We start from the raw sequence: 20,694 nt of genomic DNA, 5'->3' as shown, positions 1-20,694 counted from the left end.
TGTTATTTCTTGGTCTCTCAGATATGGCGGTCCTTTTTTTGAGCTCTACCTTAGAGAGCACTACTCCAGTAAACTGGTCACATTATTTGTTCGTCAAACTTGCTATGCTTTCTAAAAAGACTCTTTTGTGGAGAACTCACACAAGACAATTGTTAAATGGTAAAGCTTCACTGGCTTCCCCTGCCCAATTCTAATTTTCAAAGGATTATTTTCATCTTTGAGACTCTTTTTCTAGTTGGTTAACTTTTTTTTTTTCATAAACTTCGCGTTTTTTCTTGGACAATTTTAATTTTTTCTTTAGTTTTTCCTCAATGTCTCTCATTTGATTTTTGAATTCTTTTTTGAGTTCTTCTATAAATTCTCTCTGGGTAGGGGAGCCATTTCACATTATTCTTTGGGGAGAAGCTTTTTTCCTTGCGGCTCCTCCTCTGAAGATGAATCCCAGTCTTTCCTGTTCCCATAATATGTTTCATTGGTGGGGTTCTTTCTTCTTTGCTGGTTCTTTATTTTTAATCAGAAGTATTACTTTAAGCATCTCTAATTAATGGATGGGGGAATGGTGCCTCAAGCTTTCCTTCAGCTCTCCTCTCGGACCAGGAACTCCACACCAAGAGCTCCACGCTTCTGCAAGTGCCCACAGCCAGCAGTGTCTCCTATTTCTGCATTAAACAAGTGATGGCTCCTTCTTGTCCAGGGATGCATCTCAGCAGCACAGAACAGTCAGCAGAGAACCCTCAGTTTTCCTGAACTCAGACCCTGACTCCACAAACAGTCTGGGAGGTGAAAACCTCTGTGGTTCCTGCTTACCCAGCTAGCTCAAGGAGTCCCCACTTGATATTTCCAGGACCTAGTTTGCACTTCATAAGGGTTAATCCTTGACCCGGGATCTTTCTTCAGGTCTTCTCGGGTTGTATCAGGTTCTACCCCAAGTCTTCTTGATTTTTCTCCAGTCTATATTTGCCCTAAGACGCAAATTAGTTCTATTTATGGGAGAAATCCGGGAGAGCTTGAAATTTACCAACCTATTCTGCCATTTTCCCAGAAAAACTTTTTTAAATCAGTGATTTTCTTCACAAGGTCATTCCCTGTATGACTGTAGGTTGCAGCCCTGCTGCCAGGGTACCCATATCTATGAGATATAACTGTCATAACACCATAAATGTCTTATAGATGTCTTTGAGCTAGTTCCTGAGATGCTGTGGCCAGATCTTCTGGCTTTCTCACAGCTTCAGGAGAAGCCAGACCTGTCCACATCTGGCTAGACAGCTGCTGGGACCTAGCCTTGGGCTCTTTCCACCGGGGTAGGATTATAGGATTATACATTGAAAGCTGGGAGGGACCTTGGAAGTTACCCAATCCCTTCTCTTTTTTCAGAGCCAGATACATTAAGTTACTTGCCTGTAGGACGTAGTGGAGATGGCCTTCAAATGTAGCTCTCCTGACTCCAGATTCAAAGCTCTTTCTGCTATACCAGGTCATCATGTCTTTGGCCCTATCACAGCTTGCATAAACACTGGTCTCAGCCGCCCGGGGTCACTTCCACACCACGACAAAACATCTCAGGAGGACTTTAGCCGAGCAAAATCACATGGAAATACTTGGGTATCCTTTTGCCTCCTAGGCAGACTTCCATGATTAGTAATTCCTGTTACTGACAAGTTCTCTGTGAGTTTTTCCCCTTTAGTCATCCATTCCCATGGCACATGGGGGAAGTGAAGAAGACTGTCAACAAGCGGCGCTTGTACCCTGACGAGTGGAAAGAAACAATCCCTTGAGCCAATTGCTCCAGTATATTGACTTTCTGGTAGTTAGCAATAATAATCCATGTCTCTAATGTAATGCTATATGGTTTGCAAAATTTGCTGTTGTTGTTCAGTTGTAGCTGATTCTTTGTGACTCATTTAGGGTTTTCTGGAGTGGTTTGCCATCTCAGATCTTTTTTCAGATGAGGAAACTGAGGCAAAGAGAGTCGAATTCAGGTCTCCCAGACTCCGGACTAGGCACTCTATCCACTGCACCTCCTAGCTGATTGATTATGAACCAGAACATTGTAAAAGCGAAGAATTCCACATTCCCACGCATTGCAACTGGAAGCACCACCGGAGCCTGAAGATAAATAGAGCCTGTGAATTCAGAGAATTCTTAAGCCCAGTAATCTCTGCTGATCAGAGGAGTCACTGCCTTTTCTTCCCCTGGTATTTCTCATCGGATATAAAGCAAAGATGTTCAAGTCAGGTTCAGAGCGCCACATCAATAGCTCGTCCAGGAAGCAGGAATTGAGAAACCTGACACAGAGATCTATGACTTGAGCTAGCTAAATGCACTTCTTGGAAAATCTTTTGTAATAACTGTGTCCGTTTCTTTGTACTGCTGGCAATAATTATCCTAATGAGGTTATCTTCCATACTCTCTGAGAGAAAAAATAACAACAATAAACTTTCCCGAGATAAGTTGGGGGAAATCTTAGGGATGAATCTAACTGAGGAGCGTGAGTTGGTCTCTCTCTCTTTGGGAAACTTCAGGCTTCATGTTGGCGCGCCCTCCCCCTCTGGGCCTGTGTTTTGTGTTGAGTTAGTCTTGGAAGAGAAGAGGACACCAGATCTAATCACCTCATAAAGGATCAAGAGCATTTTAGGCTCATACATCACATCAAGTGGCCAGACAAAGCCCACATGCCAAGGAGCAGTCTGCAGCAGTTAGTCAATTCACATTTTCAGGCTCAGGCTTCTCACTGGATTTTCGTGTGCTATGTCTAGCATTAAGTTATTGGCAAGGAGTCTCCCCTAATAAATTACTGCTCTCCGTGTACGTGGAAATCCTTACTTGCAACATTAAATTCTCGGCTCACACCAGCCACCTAATAAAAAATGTACATCAGATCTTCCTGTGAAGGGACCTCTATTCCAGAGTATCTGGGTGTGTGAGGGGGAATCTATCATCTCTGGTAAAATGTCAACCATTTTGGGCGGTGAGTCCGTTGTACTGTACCCTCGTGCATTGAGCTGGACTTGGAACCAAAAGAATGAAGTTCACAAGTTGGATTGTTGCTTTAGACAATGCCTTTGGTGGAGGTGGAGAGTTGGATTACGTTTGGGAAATTGCTGCGTTTCAATGATCTCCAGCTGGTTTGACATAATTGAGGCTGGAAAGCCATTCTCAAAGTCAGAAAGACCAGATTCAAGTTCAGTCTCTTACATGTACTGGCTTTGCTATGCTGGGCAAGTCACTTCTCTTCCTAAAGACCTGGGCAACTTTTCAAAGCTAAAAGGTGTGGGAAAGGTGTCAGAGTCCATCTCGGGGTTCCCTAGAACAAACCCATTCTCTGTCCTTGCACTACAAACCCATCTTCTTAAAATCAAAATTCTTTTGGTATTATGTGGTTGTGAACCAAGGAACATAACAAGCGTTGAAAAATCAGAACAGTGGATGATCCAAAGAGCAATAGCAGGATGCTGGTTTTTTTGTGTGTGTGTGTGTGTGTGTGTGTGTGTGTGTGTGTGTGTGTGTGTGTGTATGTGTAGGTATAAGGAAAGCACAATATAGTACAATAAAGTTGGATAGGTTTGAAAAAAAAATTGAATGTTCAATGAATGGAATGATGTGTGGGATAAGAATACAACAAAAGCCTAGCCTTTTCCTTGGATAGTTTTAAGGCTATTCATGAAATTTTTTTTTTTTAAATAACTTTTATTGACAGAACCCATGCCAGGGTAATTTTTTACAGCATTATCCCTTGCATTCACTTCTATTCCGATTTTTCCCCTCCCTCCTTCCACTCCCTCCCCCAGATGGCAAGCAGTCCTTTACATGTTAAATATGTTGCAGTATATCCTAGATACAACATACGTGTGCAGAACCAAACAGTTCTCTTGTTGCACAGGGAGAACTGGATTCAGAAGGTATAAATAACCTGGGAAGAAAAACAAAAATGCAAGCAGTTTACATTCGTTTCCCAGTGTTCTTTCTTTGGGTGTAGCTGCTTCTGTCCATCATTTATCAACTGAAACTGAATTAGCTCTCTTTATTGAAGAGATCCACTTCCATCAGAATACATCCTCAAACAGTATCGTTGTTGAGGTATATAATGATCTCCTGGTTCTGCTCATTTCACTTAGCATCAGACATGAAATGTTTTTAGAAATAAAGATATTAGAGCTTTCCCAGGGATTTTTATATTTTGGATATTCTTATTCTGTATCCTTCATGTTGCAACCCTGTTTGTTTTCCCCTGCCCCATCTTTAGTAGACTGCAATATATTATGGTAGAATATATTATATATGTATGTGTGTACATGTGTATATGTATACACATATATGTGCATAGATATATGTATTTACTGTAGTGTAAAAATTCGAGACAGATTCTAATCTGAGACTTCATTAATTAGCTCAGTGAGCTCAGCTGGTTTAATCTCTTTTCTTATCTATAAAATGGGGATAATCCTACTTGTCTGACCTATATCCAAGGGCGGTTGTGGGAATCAAATGAGATAACGTAGATTGCATGGTAGATAGGACAAAATCATGCCCTAGACACCAGCTAGATGGCCTTGAGTAAGTCAGTTTGTTTGTCTGAATTTCCTCATCTGTAAAAATAAGGATAACAACAGCACCTGCCTTTCAGGGTTGTGAAGTTCAATTGAAATAAGATTTATAATGCACCTTGTAAACCTTAATGCATAATGCAGATGCTAGCTATTAATAGTGGTCTATATAGTATAAGACTAGCATCTTATTTAAAATGCAAGATTGTTTAGAGTCTTCTGTATATCATAGTACATAGAATTCTGCAATTGGAGTTAGAAAGCCCTGGGTTCAAATTTTATTTATAATAGTTATTAGTTGTGTGATGTGAGTTGGTTAAAATTTCTACTACCTTCTGTTTTCCTCATGTGTAATATTCAGTATAATAATATATAAAATGCTTTATTCCATAGATAACTTTAAGTGTTATATGTATAAATAATAATAATTATTATTTTGGAATACTTTTTTGAATTATCCGGATGTGCCTACTTTTATTTCTCTACTAGAAATTTAAGTTATTCTAGGGATACAATTAGATAATCTCTCTTTTTTTTCTTACTCTTATCTTCCATTCCTCCATTTTAAGAATTTTTTTTCTTGGCAGATAATATATATAGTACATGGTCCCAGTAAGATGCTCTGAAATATTGTTGCTAAGGCAATGAGTGAAAATGTGCCTGTTATCAAAGTACCCTGAGCTCTTTGGAACAAAGATCAAAAAAAAAAAGATGTATTTATTGATGCTGATATTGATTTCTAGATGACCCATTTTTAAGAACAGAGAGATTCTCGAACTTGAGTCTTAACGGGAGTGAGCCATTCTGTAGAAGAAAGATCCTTGGTTGGCAGTTGAAAATAGGTTCTGGTTCTGATTGTGGCACTAGGAAACTGGGCGACATCGGGCAAAGCTCCCTCACATTCTTTGGGTCTCCGCTTTTCCTCTGTGAAATCAAGGAGTGGGGCCAAGAGGATCTCCCAAGTCCCTTCCAGTGCTACCATTCGGTAATCCTGTAATCCATCCTCTGGTATGGGATTTATTCAGGCTAATAGCAGGATTTACATTTATGTCTTTGTGTCTCGTCACCCAGGCCAGCGAGAGACGCGTCCACTTCGTTGTGTCCAGGCAGACCCGCCAGCAGGGGCCTGACATCTTGCAGGAGGGAGGCTGGAACGCGAACGGCAGCCCCCCTTTGCGTCACAGCGAGAGGAGGAATGCTCACAAGGTAAGACGCAGGGCTTGACCGGCCCTGGCTGGGAAGGCTACAGAAACTGGGACTGTTTTGCTGCCTTATCTTTTTAGAATCTCTAGGTATGGCCTCTGGATATCATCCCCAGGAAGGGCACTGCCCTAAGAAGGAATTTTCCCCCTTGAGCAAGAGCTGAGGGAAAGGGGATTGAGGGGGAGAGCCTGGGGCAGACCGCTTCTCGGCCCAGTCCCGGTTGCCTGATGGCCGCAAGGCTGAGGTCACAGATGCTGAGGGACTGGAAGGGAAGGGACAGGGACTGAGATGGAGGAGTGACTGTGAGATGGTCCTCAGGAGAGGGAAGAGGAGAGTCATCTAGAAGGAGAGGATCTGGAAGTGTGAGAGGGAGTTTTAAAGGGACTGCTGCGTGAGAGGGATAGAGGGAAGGTCTGAAGGAGGAGGTGGGGACCAAGGAGGAGGCCACGGGCCGCCTGCCTGGGGGTCAGGCTGGGAGTGAGATGGGAAATGGCCTTGCCAAGGGTGCAGAGATCCTCCTTCAAGGGGGAGGGAGGTTTCCACAAGCTTAGGTGATGGGAGATGTGGGTGTCTGTGTGGGTGGGTGGCTGGAGGTACAGAAGAGAGGCAGCCTGCTAGAGCAGATAGGAAGCTGATTTGTGAGCTAGAAAAATCGGAGTTCAGGGTCTGCTCCTGACACATAGGGTTGTGTCTCTGGGCCTCTCATTTTCCCCAACGGGGAATTCCCTCTGTCAGTCACAGATGCTGTCCCCTCCTTGGCAAAAGATACAAAATTATATTCAGAATGAAACTAAGAAGCATCTGGCTCTCTGATCACTCACCTTTTCAGCTTCATCTCCAGCTCCGATTTTCTATATTTCTATTCTTTATGTGTCTGAAAATACTGAAAAAGGCCAAGCAAAAACAAAAGGGCAGTTCGTTGGTGTCTTGGAGTCATATAAACCTTGCTAGGGAAGAGATGGGGGAGAGAGAAATAGGGAGAGGAAAGGAAAAAGAAACTGAGAAACAGAGACACCACCAACTAAAGAGCTCTAAACAGCTTCTTTAGCATAAAGATGCTTTTTGGGACACTTAGAATATTTTCTTATTGGATCCTCGTAGCAATCTTGTGAAGAAGGTACTATGGATATTATTATCCCTGTTTTATAGGCCAAGAAACTGAGAATCAGAATCAGAAAAATTGAGTGTCTTGCCAAAGTCACTTGGCTAGTAAGCCTCAGGTGGAATTTGCTCCACGTTCTCCCTTGTCTCTGATAATGAAATGTTATAGCTTTTCACAGATCTTGGAGTGCTATCCCAACATAAGCTATTATAATTATCTTTTTCAATGGGGTTCAGCTAAAAACAGTCCTGAGACACATTACTATCCCAGTATTAATCCTTTATACTCAAATGTTTTATGCATTTTTACAAAGATAGACAAAATAACTTTTAAGAGAAGAGTTTTTTCTTCTATTTCTTTTTTTTTTGTTCCAAATTCTCTCTCCTTCTAATTTCTTTCCCACCTAATGAGAAGGCAAGAAAAACAAAACATATTACAGATATTTATAGTCTTGCAAAAGAATTTTTTTACATTAACCATGTTCCTTTCCTCCTCCCTCAAGAAAAAAGAGGAAAAAAAATATGGTTCAATCTGTTCTTTGATTCAATCAGTTTTCTATCTGGAGATAGATAGCATATTTTATCATGAAACTTTTGGATTTATGGTAGGTCACTGTTTTGATCAGAGTTACCATTGCTAATTACAGTATTGCTCTTACTATGTAGATTGTTCTCCTGATTCTGCTCACTTCATTTTGCATCAGTTGACACAAATTTTCTCAGGTTTTGTAAAACTACCTCTTGTCTCATTTTTTACAGCATAGCAGTATTTCATTGAATTCATATATCACAGCTTGTTCATTTCCCAATCGATAGGCACCCTCTCTCAGTATCCAATTCTTTGCCACCATGCAAAAAGCAATTTTTTTTTTCAGCTGAAAAAATGGATTGGGGTGTGTTGATCTTCTGAGGCTCACTGAAAAGTTTCTCAGTACAATTCTAAGTGCAGACCGGATAATAGAGATACATTTTGAAAGCTTTTTGTTCCGTGTGATTTGAAGATTATAATTATTTGGGATGGTGATTTCTATACCATTATTCTTAATTTTTAATGAATCAGTGTTTCTGATAAATTCTGATGTGATTCAGATTTAGTTCTGTTACGGGTTTTGGTTGTTGTTTTTATTCAATTCTTCATGTCTGTATTTGTAGTACAGGGATTTGTCATCTGTCAGTTCATGAAAGATCTCGGTAGATGTTTGGCAGGTTCTAAATTTTTATAATGTACATACATATGTACATATATATATATACACACACACACACATCTATACATATATAAATACATATAAATATAATTCCTGCAATAATGTATTATAAAATCTTCACTGTTTTCTTGCTTAATCCACATTAATGCCTAAGTAATTAACAATAAAAATAATATAGTCTTCATTGTTTTCCTTACATAATCTACATTGATACCAAATAAATAAAATAATAATTATGCCCTACTGCAGGCAAACAATAAAACCAGAAATCCATAATATATACTATTTCATAATTCGTAGACAGTTATTACAAAATAAAATGCTGTATTATTTCCAAGGGAGACCACGGACTCAGGAAAATCTGTGTGGAGATCCATACAAAAAACAATGAGGATGTCTTCTGTGGTGGTGATAGTAAAAGGAGATAGAAGCAACAGAATTTGGAAACTAATTAAATTTTGATAACTCCAAGGTTTGGAATTATTATGGGAGATTAGATGAAAGTTTGTGCTATAGAAGTGGCAAAATCCAGGAGGAAGATTCAGTTTAAGGAGAAAAAAAAATAACAGTTTTTTTACTTGTTTGTTTAGTTTGAAGTATTGCTGGTACTTCCAGGGAGAGAAGTTGTATAGACAATCAGAGATAAGGGTCCAGAGCTCTGAAGAGAGATTAGGACTGAAGATATGACTTTAGGAGTCATTTACATGATAATGGGAGTTGTAGCCATGGGAAAGACTGAGTTTAGACAGAGTTTGTCAAAAGAAATAATGTTGAGAGAGAGGAAGGTCTTAGATCTTTAGGAAATATTTCTATCAAGAGAACAGGGAGTAGATGGTTATAGAAGGAATAGGTGAGAATCGGGACCATTTGTTGTCTCTAAAACCAAGAGAGAAGAAAGGATCTAATAGAAGGGACTCCTCAAGGTCAAGAATTAGGATTTATAGAGGAAAAAAACATTGCATTTGATCATTGATGACCTTTAAATAGTTTGTACAGAATGATGGAGAGGCAGAGATAGTATATTGCAAAAGGTGGACTAGGGAGTAAAGACTGAGGAATAGAAGTACTATACACAACTTTTTCAAGAAGTTTAACGGTGAATGGGGGAGAAGACAGAAATGGTAGCAGCTAGATGAGAGAAAGAGATGCAGGGAAGGCTTTTTTTTGGGGGGGTGAGGGGGAAATTGAGAAGATATGAGCCTAGTGCAAGGTAAAATACTGAAGATACAAAAAAAGAAAGAGAGGGTGACTTTTGGATCAATAGTAATGACAGGGAACAGGTTTGAAGCTGTTAGAGGCAACATTTAGTAAGAAGTAAAGATATGTTTTCTGTAATCAGAAGGGAGGAGTACAGAATGAGTCATGCTGAGAAATTTTGAGAGTAGAGACAGGAGGGAATTTATAGTTGATAGTCTAAAGATTCAGCTTTCTCAGTAAGTAGGAGGCAAGATCATTTGTATAAATGTTGGGATGCAGAGAGTTATTGTGGTGTAGAGAAGAGATGAGGAAAAGATTGCAAATAATTGCTATAGAGTGAAAACAGCAACAGGGGACCAGATAAGGTTATGAACATCAATCTGGTACATAATTTAGGGTTCTAAAATAAAAAAATGCTAATATTATTTTTCCTGCTTAAATGTTAAAAAAGAAATTACATACATATATCAAAAATACATATTAGGTGTGGAAAGTTCTGGTATGGAAATATTTAATTTCCTTTAACATACTTAAAATTTTTTCTGCCCTTCTCCTTCTCTGTTCCTGAGGTTTTCTGCTCTCCCAGATCAACATTTATGAGTTTTTGGCAATATATCTTAAGGCTCAAAATGTACAACAGAAATTAATTTGGAAAATGTTGGTCTAATCCTATTGACTCTTGGGCAAAACTATACTTATACTAGTCAGAAAGTTGGTTTTGTATTTTGTTCGGAAAGCTCACTGTGGACAAAAGTAAGCAACAATCTATTGGGTTTTTCCAACAGCAGCTTAATAATCAATTTTGGTACCTAAATGATGGTCTTTTTTTATAGCTTATCTAACTTCTATCCCAGGCATTCTAAATGGCCATTGTGTTCCGTGTATGGTACTAACCATCCAGTTGAGAAAGTATTGTTTCTCGCAGACATGTTTGTGAACCAAGCTTTGGTGATGTAGGCAAAATCTCTTTAAAATACTTTCTTTGACCTAAAAAAAGTCCTGAAATATATTCATTACAAAGGCCTTCAAGTTAATTACAAAATAATATTTATTTAGAAAAGTATATCAAAATGTTAAAAATTTTGTTTGTAATTGAGGGGGGAAAAGCAAAATGAAAAGTATATCAAAATGCATTAAACAGTGCCTTGGAAATGGCTTATTCTTTCTTCTACCTCTAAAGAAGAGCTCATTGAATATAGCCTTATGATCTTTTTATCCCATATGAGGCGATACCTGCATTGAACCTTGAAGGAAGCTAGGGATTGTGGGAGGCAGAGGAGTGAATATTAAGTGTAGGGTACAGCCCGTCAAAGGCACAATGGGAGATGAGAGATGTCTTGTGTAGGGAACCTCAAGCAGGTCAAATTGAATGAAATGTAGTTCTGAGGAAGGAATATGAAATAAGTGTGGAACAAAAGGATGGAGGCATTGTAAGCCTAACAAAGATTTTTGTATTTTGTCCTAGGAGCAATAGGAACCACTGAAGTTTCCTGAGTAGGGAAGGTACATACTCTGACTTGAGCATTAGGAATATCAGTTGGATGGCAGGTGGTTTAGAGACAGGATGACCTATTAGGAAGGTGTTGTCATTGCTCAGGTGAGAACTAGGGAAGACATAAGGGAACAGCTGTGCGAGCAGAGACATGAGAATAGATGCAAGAGATTTTGTGGAAATAAAATCAACTAGACTGACAACTAATTAGGGTTGAGTGTACAGGGGAAAAAAGAGTCAAAGATGATGCCCTTCAAGGTGGCAAGTCTGGGTGATGGGAAGAATGGTGAGATCTTAATGTAATAAAGGAGTCTGGAAGAAATTTAGGGGCTTTGGGAGAAATGGAAGTCCCATTTGAACATGATGAGTTTGACATACCAAAGCAACTTCTGGGAAGAGATGTCTGTGGATTGAATTAGTCTAATTTCCTCATCTGAAAAACAAAGAGATTGAGTCCAGAGAAGTTTTGTGACTTAACAAGATTGCAGAGGTGGCAGGTGCAAAGCCTGGATTTGAACTCGGGTCTCCTGATTCAGATTCACTGTCTTACTGCAGTCTCTGATTTTGCTGACAGGTTCCTGGGATGGTAGGTATCTATATGAATCTACTTTGAGAATAGAAATAACAATGGAGTTGCTATTAGAATATCTGTAACAAATACTTTTCTTGCAAAGTATCCAGAAGCTAAGCACGATGACTGACAATAAAAATATGTTGTCTTTGGTGGGGTGGGATGTGGTTTAAAACATCAGCCTTCCAATTTGCTGGGGGTAGAAACTTTTTAAAACGTTAATTCACTTAGAGTAAGTGATAAATGAGTCATTTGAGAAATTTATAACTCTTGGTTCACTTTGTGTTCTGATCTTCCTCCAAGGGAGTCTGGTCAGTTCCTCCCACCATTTTTGTTGGTTCTTTTTTCAAATGAAAAAAATTTCCCTCTGAGTCAGCCTAAATAATTAGGGAAGTTGTCTCTGAAATTCTGGGAAGCTTTTTAATGGAGGTTGTCCTTGACAAAGACAAACAAACCAGTTAAGCTCTTTGTTTCTTCTTGGTTACTCCAAGGATTAGAACAACCTTTTCCTACTTAAGGGGTTTGTGAAGATTGATGAGACAGACCATCTCTCTGAACTCCTTGATGAAAGAAGCCTAAAACCGAGGGGTATTATTTATTAAATATAATGCCTTATTTCATTACCTAGTAGTATACATTCATTATCTTAATAGTACTAGTGTCATTCTTAGATGTTTGCTGGTTTGGGAATTATACATCTTAGGTTCATAAGGCTAGAAAGCCTTTGGAGATTATCTAGTCCGACATGGAAATAAGTTCTGTGTGACTGTCTTCTCAGTGAGAGGGAGAGAATTTGCAAAATGGCAAATTTTTAATTTTATTTTATAATAACTTTTTATTGACAGAACCCATGCCTGGGTAATTTTTTTTACACCATTATCCCTTGCACTCACTTCTGTTCCGATTTTTCCCCTCCCTCCCTCCACCCCCTCCCCTAGATGGCAAGCAGTCCTATATATGTTAAATATATTGCAGTATATCCTAGATACAATATATGTGTGCAGAACCGAACAGTTCTCTTGTTGCACAGGGAGAATTGGATTCAGGAGGTAAAAATAACCTGGGAAGAAAAACAAAAATAATGACAAATTTTTAAAAAAGAAGAATGACCTTATTAATCATAGGAAACACAGTTTATGTAACTCAATTTAAACTCATTAAATACATTATATATTTTCATTCTCCCAAAGACCTTATGATGAGGTAAGTAGTAAGTATCTTCCTGTTTTACAAATGATGAAACTGAGGCTCACAAAAATGAAGTGCTTTCAGTGGCAGAGCTGGGTCTCTGTTCAGAACTCTTGCTGTCAGACTACATTTCTGCTACAATAACACACTGTTGGGGCAATTTTAATAAATTATAAATATATATATCAAATTATAAATCTATATATAAAACCCTTATAAATGGGTGAATCATGCTTGCGTTATTTGCTTTTTACCCTTTATCCTTCCCAGACTCTCCTCCATGCTGTTACCTGCCATGAGAAGGTGGTCAGTGTTCGCAAAGACTACACAGAATCGCTGGGTATGACCGTTGCAGGGGGAGCATCCCACAGAGAATGGGACTTGCCTGTCTACGTCACCAGCGTTGAACCCGGAGGAGTCATAAACAGAGATGGACGGATAAAAACAGGTAAGAAGTCCGGAGACCCGAGCCAGTGCTAAGTGACTCACACGGATCTCCTTTGTTAGAACCCCACAACAAACTCAGGAATCACCAGAAGCTGTAAGAATTAACACCAAGTTGTTCTGGTTAAATTTCATGGTTGGCTCCTTAATGGAAACTGTAATAGTAGTAATGAGGACAGACACAACAATCGGTCAGAAGCTAGCATTTATAGCGTGCCTACCACGCGCCAGGCACTGTGCTAATCGCTTTACAAAAATTATTTCATTTATGGGAAGTAGGGACTATCATTTATTCCAGTTTTCAAGTTGAGGAAAGTGAGGCAAAGAAAAAAAAAAGTTAGGTTTCTCGCTCAAGGCCACATAATCGTGAAGTAGGTGAGGTCAGATTGGAAGAAGTCTCCCTGACTCCAGACCCACTCTCTGGCCAATGAGCCATCCAGATGCCTGTTATTTCAATAACAGTAATAACTAATATTGATGTAGCACTTACATGTGCCAGCCACTGTGCTAAGTGCCTTATAATTAATTTCTCATTAGATCCTCACATCAGTCCCTGGTACTACTATTATCTCCATTTTATAGATGAGGAAACTGAGGCAAGCAGAGAGCAAGTGACTTACTTGCCCAGTGTCACACAGGTAATAGTGTCAGAGGTCAGTTTTGACTTTAGGTCTTCCTGACCCCAATCGTAGCACTCTGTCACTCCCCTGAGAATGAAATATAATTGTTTACCTAATTGATTTTTGTTATAGGTGACTAAGAAAATGGTTGCATGTGTATTTATTTTGGGGTTTTCTTTTCTTTATTATTTTTTAAAATTTATTTTCAAAACATACGCAAGGATAATTTCAACACTGATCCTTGAAAAACCTTGTGTTCCAATTTCCTCCCTCCATTCTCTCCCTTAGATTGCCTAATTGATTAAAGCAGTTTGATATCAGAGGAAAAAAACACTGAGTTTGGAGTCCTGGATTCAAGTTCTAATACTTTCTGGCTGTAGTATCATGCGCAAACAATAGAGTCATGGGAGCAGGAGCTGAAAAAGATTTAGGCTTTCTTAACCTCTGAAATGACTATTACCTAATGACTCACTTTAATTCCAGAGACATTTATCTGGAAATCTGTTATTTTTTATATGGTGGGCTTAGGACATACATACAAAGATAAAAATAATATTCCCCGCTCTCCCCATGCTTACATTTTACCAGCGGGAATAGTGCATGTGACTTTAGGGCATGTTTGTTGGTATCGTTCAGTTTTATGTGACTCTTGGTGAGTCTTTCTTGGCAGAAATACTAGAATGGTTTGCTATTTCCCTTTCCAGTATGGCACGTACTTATGTATAATGCGATAATGTGATTAAGGCAGAGACACATACATGGGCCTTTAGGAAAAGGGCACACGTTTGTTTCTCTCTGAGAGGAATTATATCTTCTGTAGGTGGAATAACCTGGTAAACATTTCTTTACTCTAGAGATGGATAGGAAGGAAGGGACAAGGTAATTATTAGCCTCTACTATTTTATATAGCAATATAAAATTAATCTCACCTGTTCCCTTGGAGACAAAAGTTCTAAATTTGATCCATTATGCTCAGGATGGTTTGTTTTGTTTTGTTTGGGGGAACCTAGGATTTCAACTGGGGAGGGAACTGCCCACGTAGGAAGTTTCTTCCTCCAACTGCAGCCAGCTTGTCTTTAGCTTGTCGTCCTGGAGAGCTATCCGGGTTCTGAGAGGTTAAGTGATTTGCAACTGGGCTCACTCTCAGAAATGGAACTTGAACTCAGACTTTACCAGTTCCATTAATCAGTGCCTCTGATTGCGTTTCCCTTTATTCAGAGGGCAGGAAGAGGGGAATTTGAGCTTCAGATGAAGTAGCAGCAAGCTGAGGGAGGCAGTCAAATGGGTTGCCTTGAAAGGATGTGATGAATTGGAAGGAGTGAGCGAGGGATTTAATGGTCACTGTGTGAGGGAGAGGTGAAGACCTGGAAGCAGGAACCTCAGAAGGACCTAGGGAAGGCAGAGCTAGCCTCCTCAGTCATGAAAATATGGATTCCTGCTGCACCTCTGACGCATAAGCCATCAAGGAGGCGCCCATCTGCGTTAACATAAATTTCTTCATTGGAGGGTCCCTATAAAGAGGAAATCTTAGGGCTGGTTCCAAAATCTCTCTCTCTCTCTCTCTCTCTCTCTCTCTCTATATATATATATTATTGCTCCTTTTTGTTTTGATATTAAGCAGTCATTTAACGCTCTACCCCCTTCCCATCAAGCTCTCCCTGACGTTAAAGAACAATTAAGCAAGTTTAACTGAATGGGTCTGCATCCCCATTCTTTGTGCCATTCTTCACCCCTCTGGTGAGAGGAAGAAATGGACTTCCTCATTAGGTCTCTAATGCCTCAGGTTGAAATGGTATAAACCAATCAGGCGGCGCCTTTTGCTGTTTATAGGTCACACATTTTTGCACTTGCATCCACTGTCCCCTTGGGTCTCCTCACCTGCCTTTCTCGGGGTGCCCATGTGGCACAGTAAGGTGCCCGTGCCCGTGTGCTCACACTCTGTGCCACAGGGTGAGAACCTGCAGGACTTCAGCCTGGCTCGGCCCTTGTTCCTGGTGCCAGGGCTGCTTGACGGGGCTCCGTCTCTGAGAAGGGAAAGGAGGCCGGGTGGTAGAGTGGAGTGATGACAGAGCTCTGGGAGCCAAAGGCCTGGGGTTCAAAGAGTGCTGGCCATGTGACTTTGGCCAAGTACTTCTGCCTTTCTCTGCTTCAATTTCCTGACCTGTAAATTGAGGGACTAGGATTAACAACCTTTGACCGAAGTCTCTCTGATCTTTAAACCAGTTCTCTCTGTTCTCAGCAAATTCCTGCCCAAGATGTAGAGAGCTAAAAGGGGCACCTCAACTGGATCAAACAGGAACCATTTCTTAAGTTCCTACTATGTGCTCACATGGATGTTAACCATTTCATGCTAAAGGAGCCAAATTGTGGCAAATTTGTTAGCTACAATTATTCATCTTTGCACAGGCAAAGAGAAAGAACAATGACAGAAAATGTTCCTCCATTTTAAAACCAGTTCTAGGTTTTCTAATAACAGGAAGGGTTCTTGATGATTTGGGGATAGTCATTTCAACTCATGCTGTTCCTTCCCTATTGACTGAGAAGAGGATGAAATAAGAGAGGGAAAACAAATTTAAGTAGATTGAAGGCAGTAAACCATGTAAACTGAGCCAGATCCTATGTGAAGCTTTAAATCCCCCGTTGTTCACTCCTCTAAAAGCAGTTGTACTTTGTGGCTAACAGGTGACATCTTGTTGAATGTAAATGGCATCGACCTGACCGGGGCCAGTCGTGGGGAAGCTGTGGCACTATTGAAAAATACCTCCTCAGCTGTAGTTCTCAAAGCCTTGGAACTGAGAGAATGCGAGTCCCTGGAAAACGGCAACAACTGGCCAGTCCCGGAGCCCAGCCAGAGCACGGCCCAAGCCAGCGAGTGGTCGCCAGCCTGGGTCATGTGGTTGGAATTGCCACGGTAAGTCTGCACGGGGCATCCTGGTGGAGGAGTGCGGGCACAGGACTTACACTCCCATCTTAAGTGGAACCCGTCTTCCTAGGGGGACTCTTTCCCCTTTGGGTCTGAATGTGCAGCATGGGGAGAGATTAATTTGTGGCTAAAAGACTTGTGTCTATGACCTCTTCCTGAAAATGAACTCTTAGGTTTTCCAGGACCTGAGAGTTTATTGCTAATTTAATGCATTCTGCCCTCCTCCTTCCTCCTTCTCCCCCCCCAATTTAACCTCTGCAGCTCTCATGCAATTCTGCCATAAGCCCACTGGAGCTGAGCTGTCTGCCTTTTTCTCCTCTTCACCCTCTGCAACTGAAAAGTTCATTTGCAAAACCTGGGAAGCAGCTGAATCGTCATTTTGGCCAAATGTAATTAGACCTGTTACAGGGTGAGACTTATTTTCTCACACACACAATCTCCAGGGAGAAAGGTGTCCGACTATCTCTACCAAACGGAAATTAAGCCAGGGAAAGTTGAAATTGGGAGTTTGTTTCTGATAATGATAGGATTTGGAGATGGAAGGCCTTTTAGGCAACATTTAGTATAACGTTGATTTGAGATCAGGAAGGTCTTCCTGACTTAAAAGCCACAATGCAATCACAAATAAGAAATAACAAATATAAACTTCTCTTTCTTCCATAGCATTGAAATCAAATGCCAAGATTTCCACCTAACTAAAAAGCTTTCCTTTGGCAGAGGGAACAATGTAGCCTATCTCTTTGGTGGGAGAGAAACATGAGCTTTTCCTGAGTGCCCTCTAAGGGAAGAGTGAGGGAGTGTCCTGAAGTGTTCCCCATCAACAAATGGATGGTTTTCAGTTGCCTGGGTATTCTTAGGAAATCTTCCATCTTCATTGCTACATCACCCATTTGGGCAGTGCCAGGATCCAGTTCCCTCCCTGGAACGCTTTTTGCTTTTCACTTGGAGGCTGAGCGTTCTTGTCTCTAACTTTTGCTGTTCCAGCTAGTGTGGAATCCCTGGGGGACTCCCGAAATCAGCCTTTCCTTGATAAGAGACAAATTCATTGCACTTTTGGCCCCATTACAAAGGGATGTCTCTCGGCATCCATCTTGACTTCTCAGGTGGGAGAGTTTCAGGCTGCTTCATAACCCTTTATGAAAGACATTCTAGTTAGCTATGAAAGCCCGTCAATCACAAACAGGGCAGAATATTATTTTAAAAAAAAACCTCACCTCCCTTTAGATCCTCTATTATGATCAGCCAGGTCTCCTTCCCCTGATGCCAGACCAAGCCAGCCCTCTTAGTCTCCAATTATGAAAAATAGGCCCCATATCATCAGGTCTAGAAACAGGAAATTCATTGTAATCACATCCCCAGCTGCAACTGAATTCACACAAAAAGGGCCTGAGTGTGTATGGGGGGCATTAGTATGCTAATCCAGTGAGTGCCCATCCTCTTATATTCAGACTCGGCTAGCAGTAAAAGTGGCTTCAGCCAGACAATGAACAGAGCTGTGTCTCACCCTCATTAATGCGCGATTGTGTGCCCGGCCAGACACAAGCTTCAGACGTCATTTAGTCGTACAGGTTATCAGATGCCACTTAATGGGAGCTGACTCAGTGAATACTTATGACCTTTATTCTGCTAGCTCTTGAGGGCTCATACTCAGCATCTGGAAGTCCTTCAACAAATTCTCTCATCAGGACATGTATCACATTAATCCACATTAAATCATTTCCCTTCTTCCCTAAGAACTTAACCTTTTCCTATCCTGGAAAGATTTGCTACCCCTCCTAGAAGAGTTCGGTGAGACTCGGGCTCAGACCGGGTGGCTCGGCACTAGGGCGCTGAGCGGAGCTCCCGTACACAGCTTCCTGGGGTCCATCTTTGCCCAGGAACAAATGCTGGGAATGGCGTCTGGGGAAGACTCGCGCGTTATTGTTTGTGGTGGGTGATGGAAGATAGCAGCAGAACACCTTCCACTTTTAGACACGGCTTCCTTGTCTGTATGACCATGAGATGCTTTCCATGTCCTGAACAGCAGTGAGATTCTGGAGGAAGGAGTTTGAAATAACTCAAGGAAAGGGGGATTCCATTTAACACAAATGGAAATGCCCTTCATATATCAGATGATAGTAAGGATTGTTGTTGATAGTTCTTTGTTCTCCAAGAGGACCAGCACGTGAGTTGCATTTCAGGGAGGGACGGCTGGGTTAGGTCACCTGCCTCACTTTCCCCTCCAGAACCCTGGGTTCCAGGGGTCAGGTATAGATTAGGAAGACTGAAACAAAAGGGAGCAAGTTATCAAAGGCAAAAGCAAGGCCTGTGACTTGGAACTCTCATTTTGAATTAAATGGGGACTCTGAGCCAGGAGAGAGATCCAGGAGCTGGGAGATCAGGGTGGTCTTTCTCTTTATTGCACACCTGCTATGGTCTCTAGTCCCAGTTCATTTAACAACATGAGTATTTAAGGTGGCTCACTAACTCTCAGAGGATGAAAAGAATCTTCAGAGCCTGGCTCCTACAGCTTTGACTAGCCACCAGAGCTCCCATTTGGATCACCAAGGAGCAAATCATTTAGTACATTGGAAACAAACCAAATATCCTAAGAAATGTCAAATTGCAAATTTCACTGAATTATAGAGGTATTTTTTTCAAGAGTTTCGGACATATTAGATCACAATACGAGAGACACTTTTTTGAGTATGTGCACAATCAAATCAGTGTTTAGACTTTTTTTTTTTGGGGGGGGGGGTGAGAGGAGGAAACACCTCCTCCTGTCCCCTCCAATTAAGACAAAAGCACACATGTAGAAGCAGAGAAACTGACTAGCCCAAGCTAGTCCACAGTTTGTAAAGGAAGTGTTGCTCTAAAAATTTCAGGATAGCTCTTTTCTGCCATTTAGAAAGCACCCCCTTGGGTGCTTAAATTAAAAAAGCAAAACAAAGCACAATTTGAGCCATAATTTTCTCTAGGATGTGGCACAGTAGGGCATGTATAATAATTCAGCCCCTCCTTTGGAATACACATTCTTTTCATGAAGATTTCATAAAAACTGATATAGTTACAAACCATAGAGAGGAGAAAAATGGGAATTGTAGAGAAGATTCTCACTTGGGCAAAAGTACTTAACCACCAGTAAAAAAGCAATTGCTCAGCACATTTGATACCATAGGTGTGATTACTAACCAGATTCCCATCCATGTGACCCATTACCAGACATCAAGTTCAGGGCAAATTTCAGCATAAGTTAGTGACAGCATTTCTCTACTTTCCCCCAGCTTTCTTTCAGAAACTGAAAAAAATTATTCCTGGAAATCACATTATTTATAACAAAGATTAGTCTCACTTATATGAGATCTAGTAGAAAGAGACAGGAATTATATGGGCCTGTGTTCAAATTCTGTTCTATGGGAATGTGGGGAAATAACACCCCTTCAATCTATTTCCTTACCTGCAAACTGAAGAAGTTAGATTATATGACCCTTTGGGTCTAAATTCATGTTCTGTGATCTACTTAACAGCCACAGAACAAAATTTCAATATGTTCCAATTATCTTTGCCTCTAAGATTTTCGAATGCTTCTTGATTTCAAAACCTGGATTCTGTAACTAACTGATACTGACTAAGCTAACCAGATGATCTTAAACAAATATTCAAGTTTCCTGAAACTGTTTCTAATCTGAAAACAACAAAGAAAATAGCTTCAGTGAGATAACTGGTCCTTTCTGCAGTTTTAAATGATCAGTTTCCAAATTAGAATTTTTGTTTATATGTAGAAATATGAAATCGTCCTTGCATTTAATTTTAAAAAGTATAGATTTCAGTCTCAAACATTTCCCTTCTTGTTTTAATATCTCTGTGGATATTCTCTTTTAAGCTGTATGAATCAAAGATCTTTTCCCAGACTTTCATGTTCATATGTCACTGAAACAAATCCCTGATCCTCACTCCGATATTAACGTTAACAACACTCTTGCTTAAGTAGCTTCCAAGTATAGAGAATCTCCCATGTTAATATTCTTTCACATCCCTACATAAAACAATTGGACCATGTCTCTCTTAATAGTATTTAATAGAACCGTAACCAAACATATTGTAGTAACACACTAAATAAAAATGATCAAAGCAAGAGATTTAACAATTTTTAGTCCACCCATCCCTTAGTGGCTTCATAACTATCACAGGCACCTATGAGTTTTCCAGTAAGTTTTTACTTTA

At 40.4% G+C, this 20,694-nt stretch overlaps 1 protein-coding gene across 3 annotated transcripts in view; it reads left to right on the top strand.

Annotated features, from left to right (window-relative positions):
• The window catches only part of LNX1 (ligand of numb-protein X 1), a 208,647-nt gene that overhangs the window by 183,608 nt on the left and 4,345 nt on the right, over positions 1–20,694 (top strand). For all 3 annotated transcript variants that reach the window (XM_051964277.1, XM_051964278.1, XM_051964279.1), the window contains 3 exons: positions 5,616–5,750; positions 12,775–12,952; positions 16,251–16,479. In XM_051964277.1, the coding sequence (XP_051820237.1) occupies positions 5,616–5,750; positions 12,775–12,952; positions 16,251–16,479 (542 nt within the window). The remainder of the gene's footprint in view (positions 1–5,615; positions 5,751–12,774; positions 12,953–16,250; positions 16,480–20,694) is intronic.

Source organism: Antechinus flavipes, chromosome 6 (assembly GCF_016432865.1).
Source record: "Antechinus flavipes isolate AdamAnt ecotype Samford, QLD, Australia chromosome 6, AdamAnt_v2, whole genome shotgun sequence".
Lineage (NCBI taxonomy): Eukaryota > Metazoa > Chordata > Mammalia > Dasyuromorphia > Dasyuridae > Antechinus > Antechinus flavipes.
This window is presented reverse-complemented; position numbering and strand designations above follow the sequence as displayed.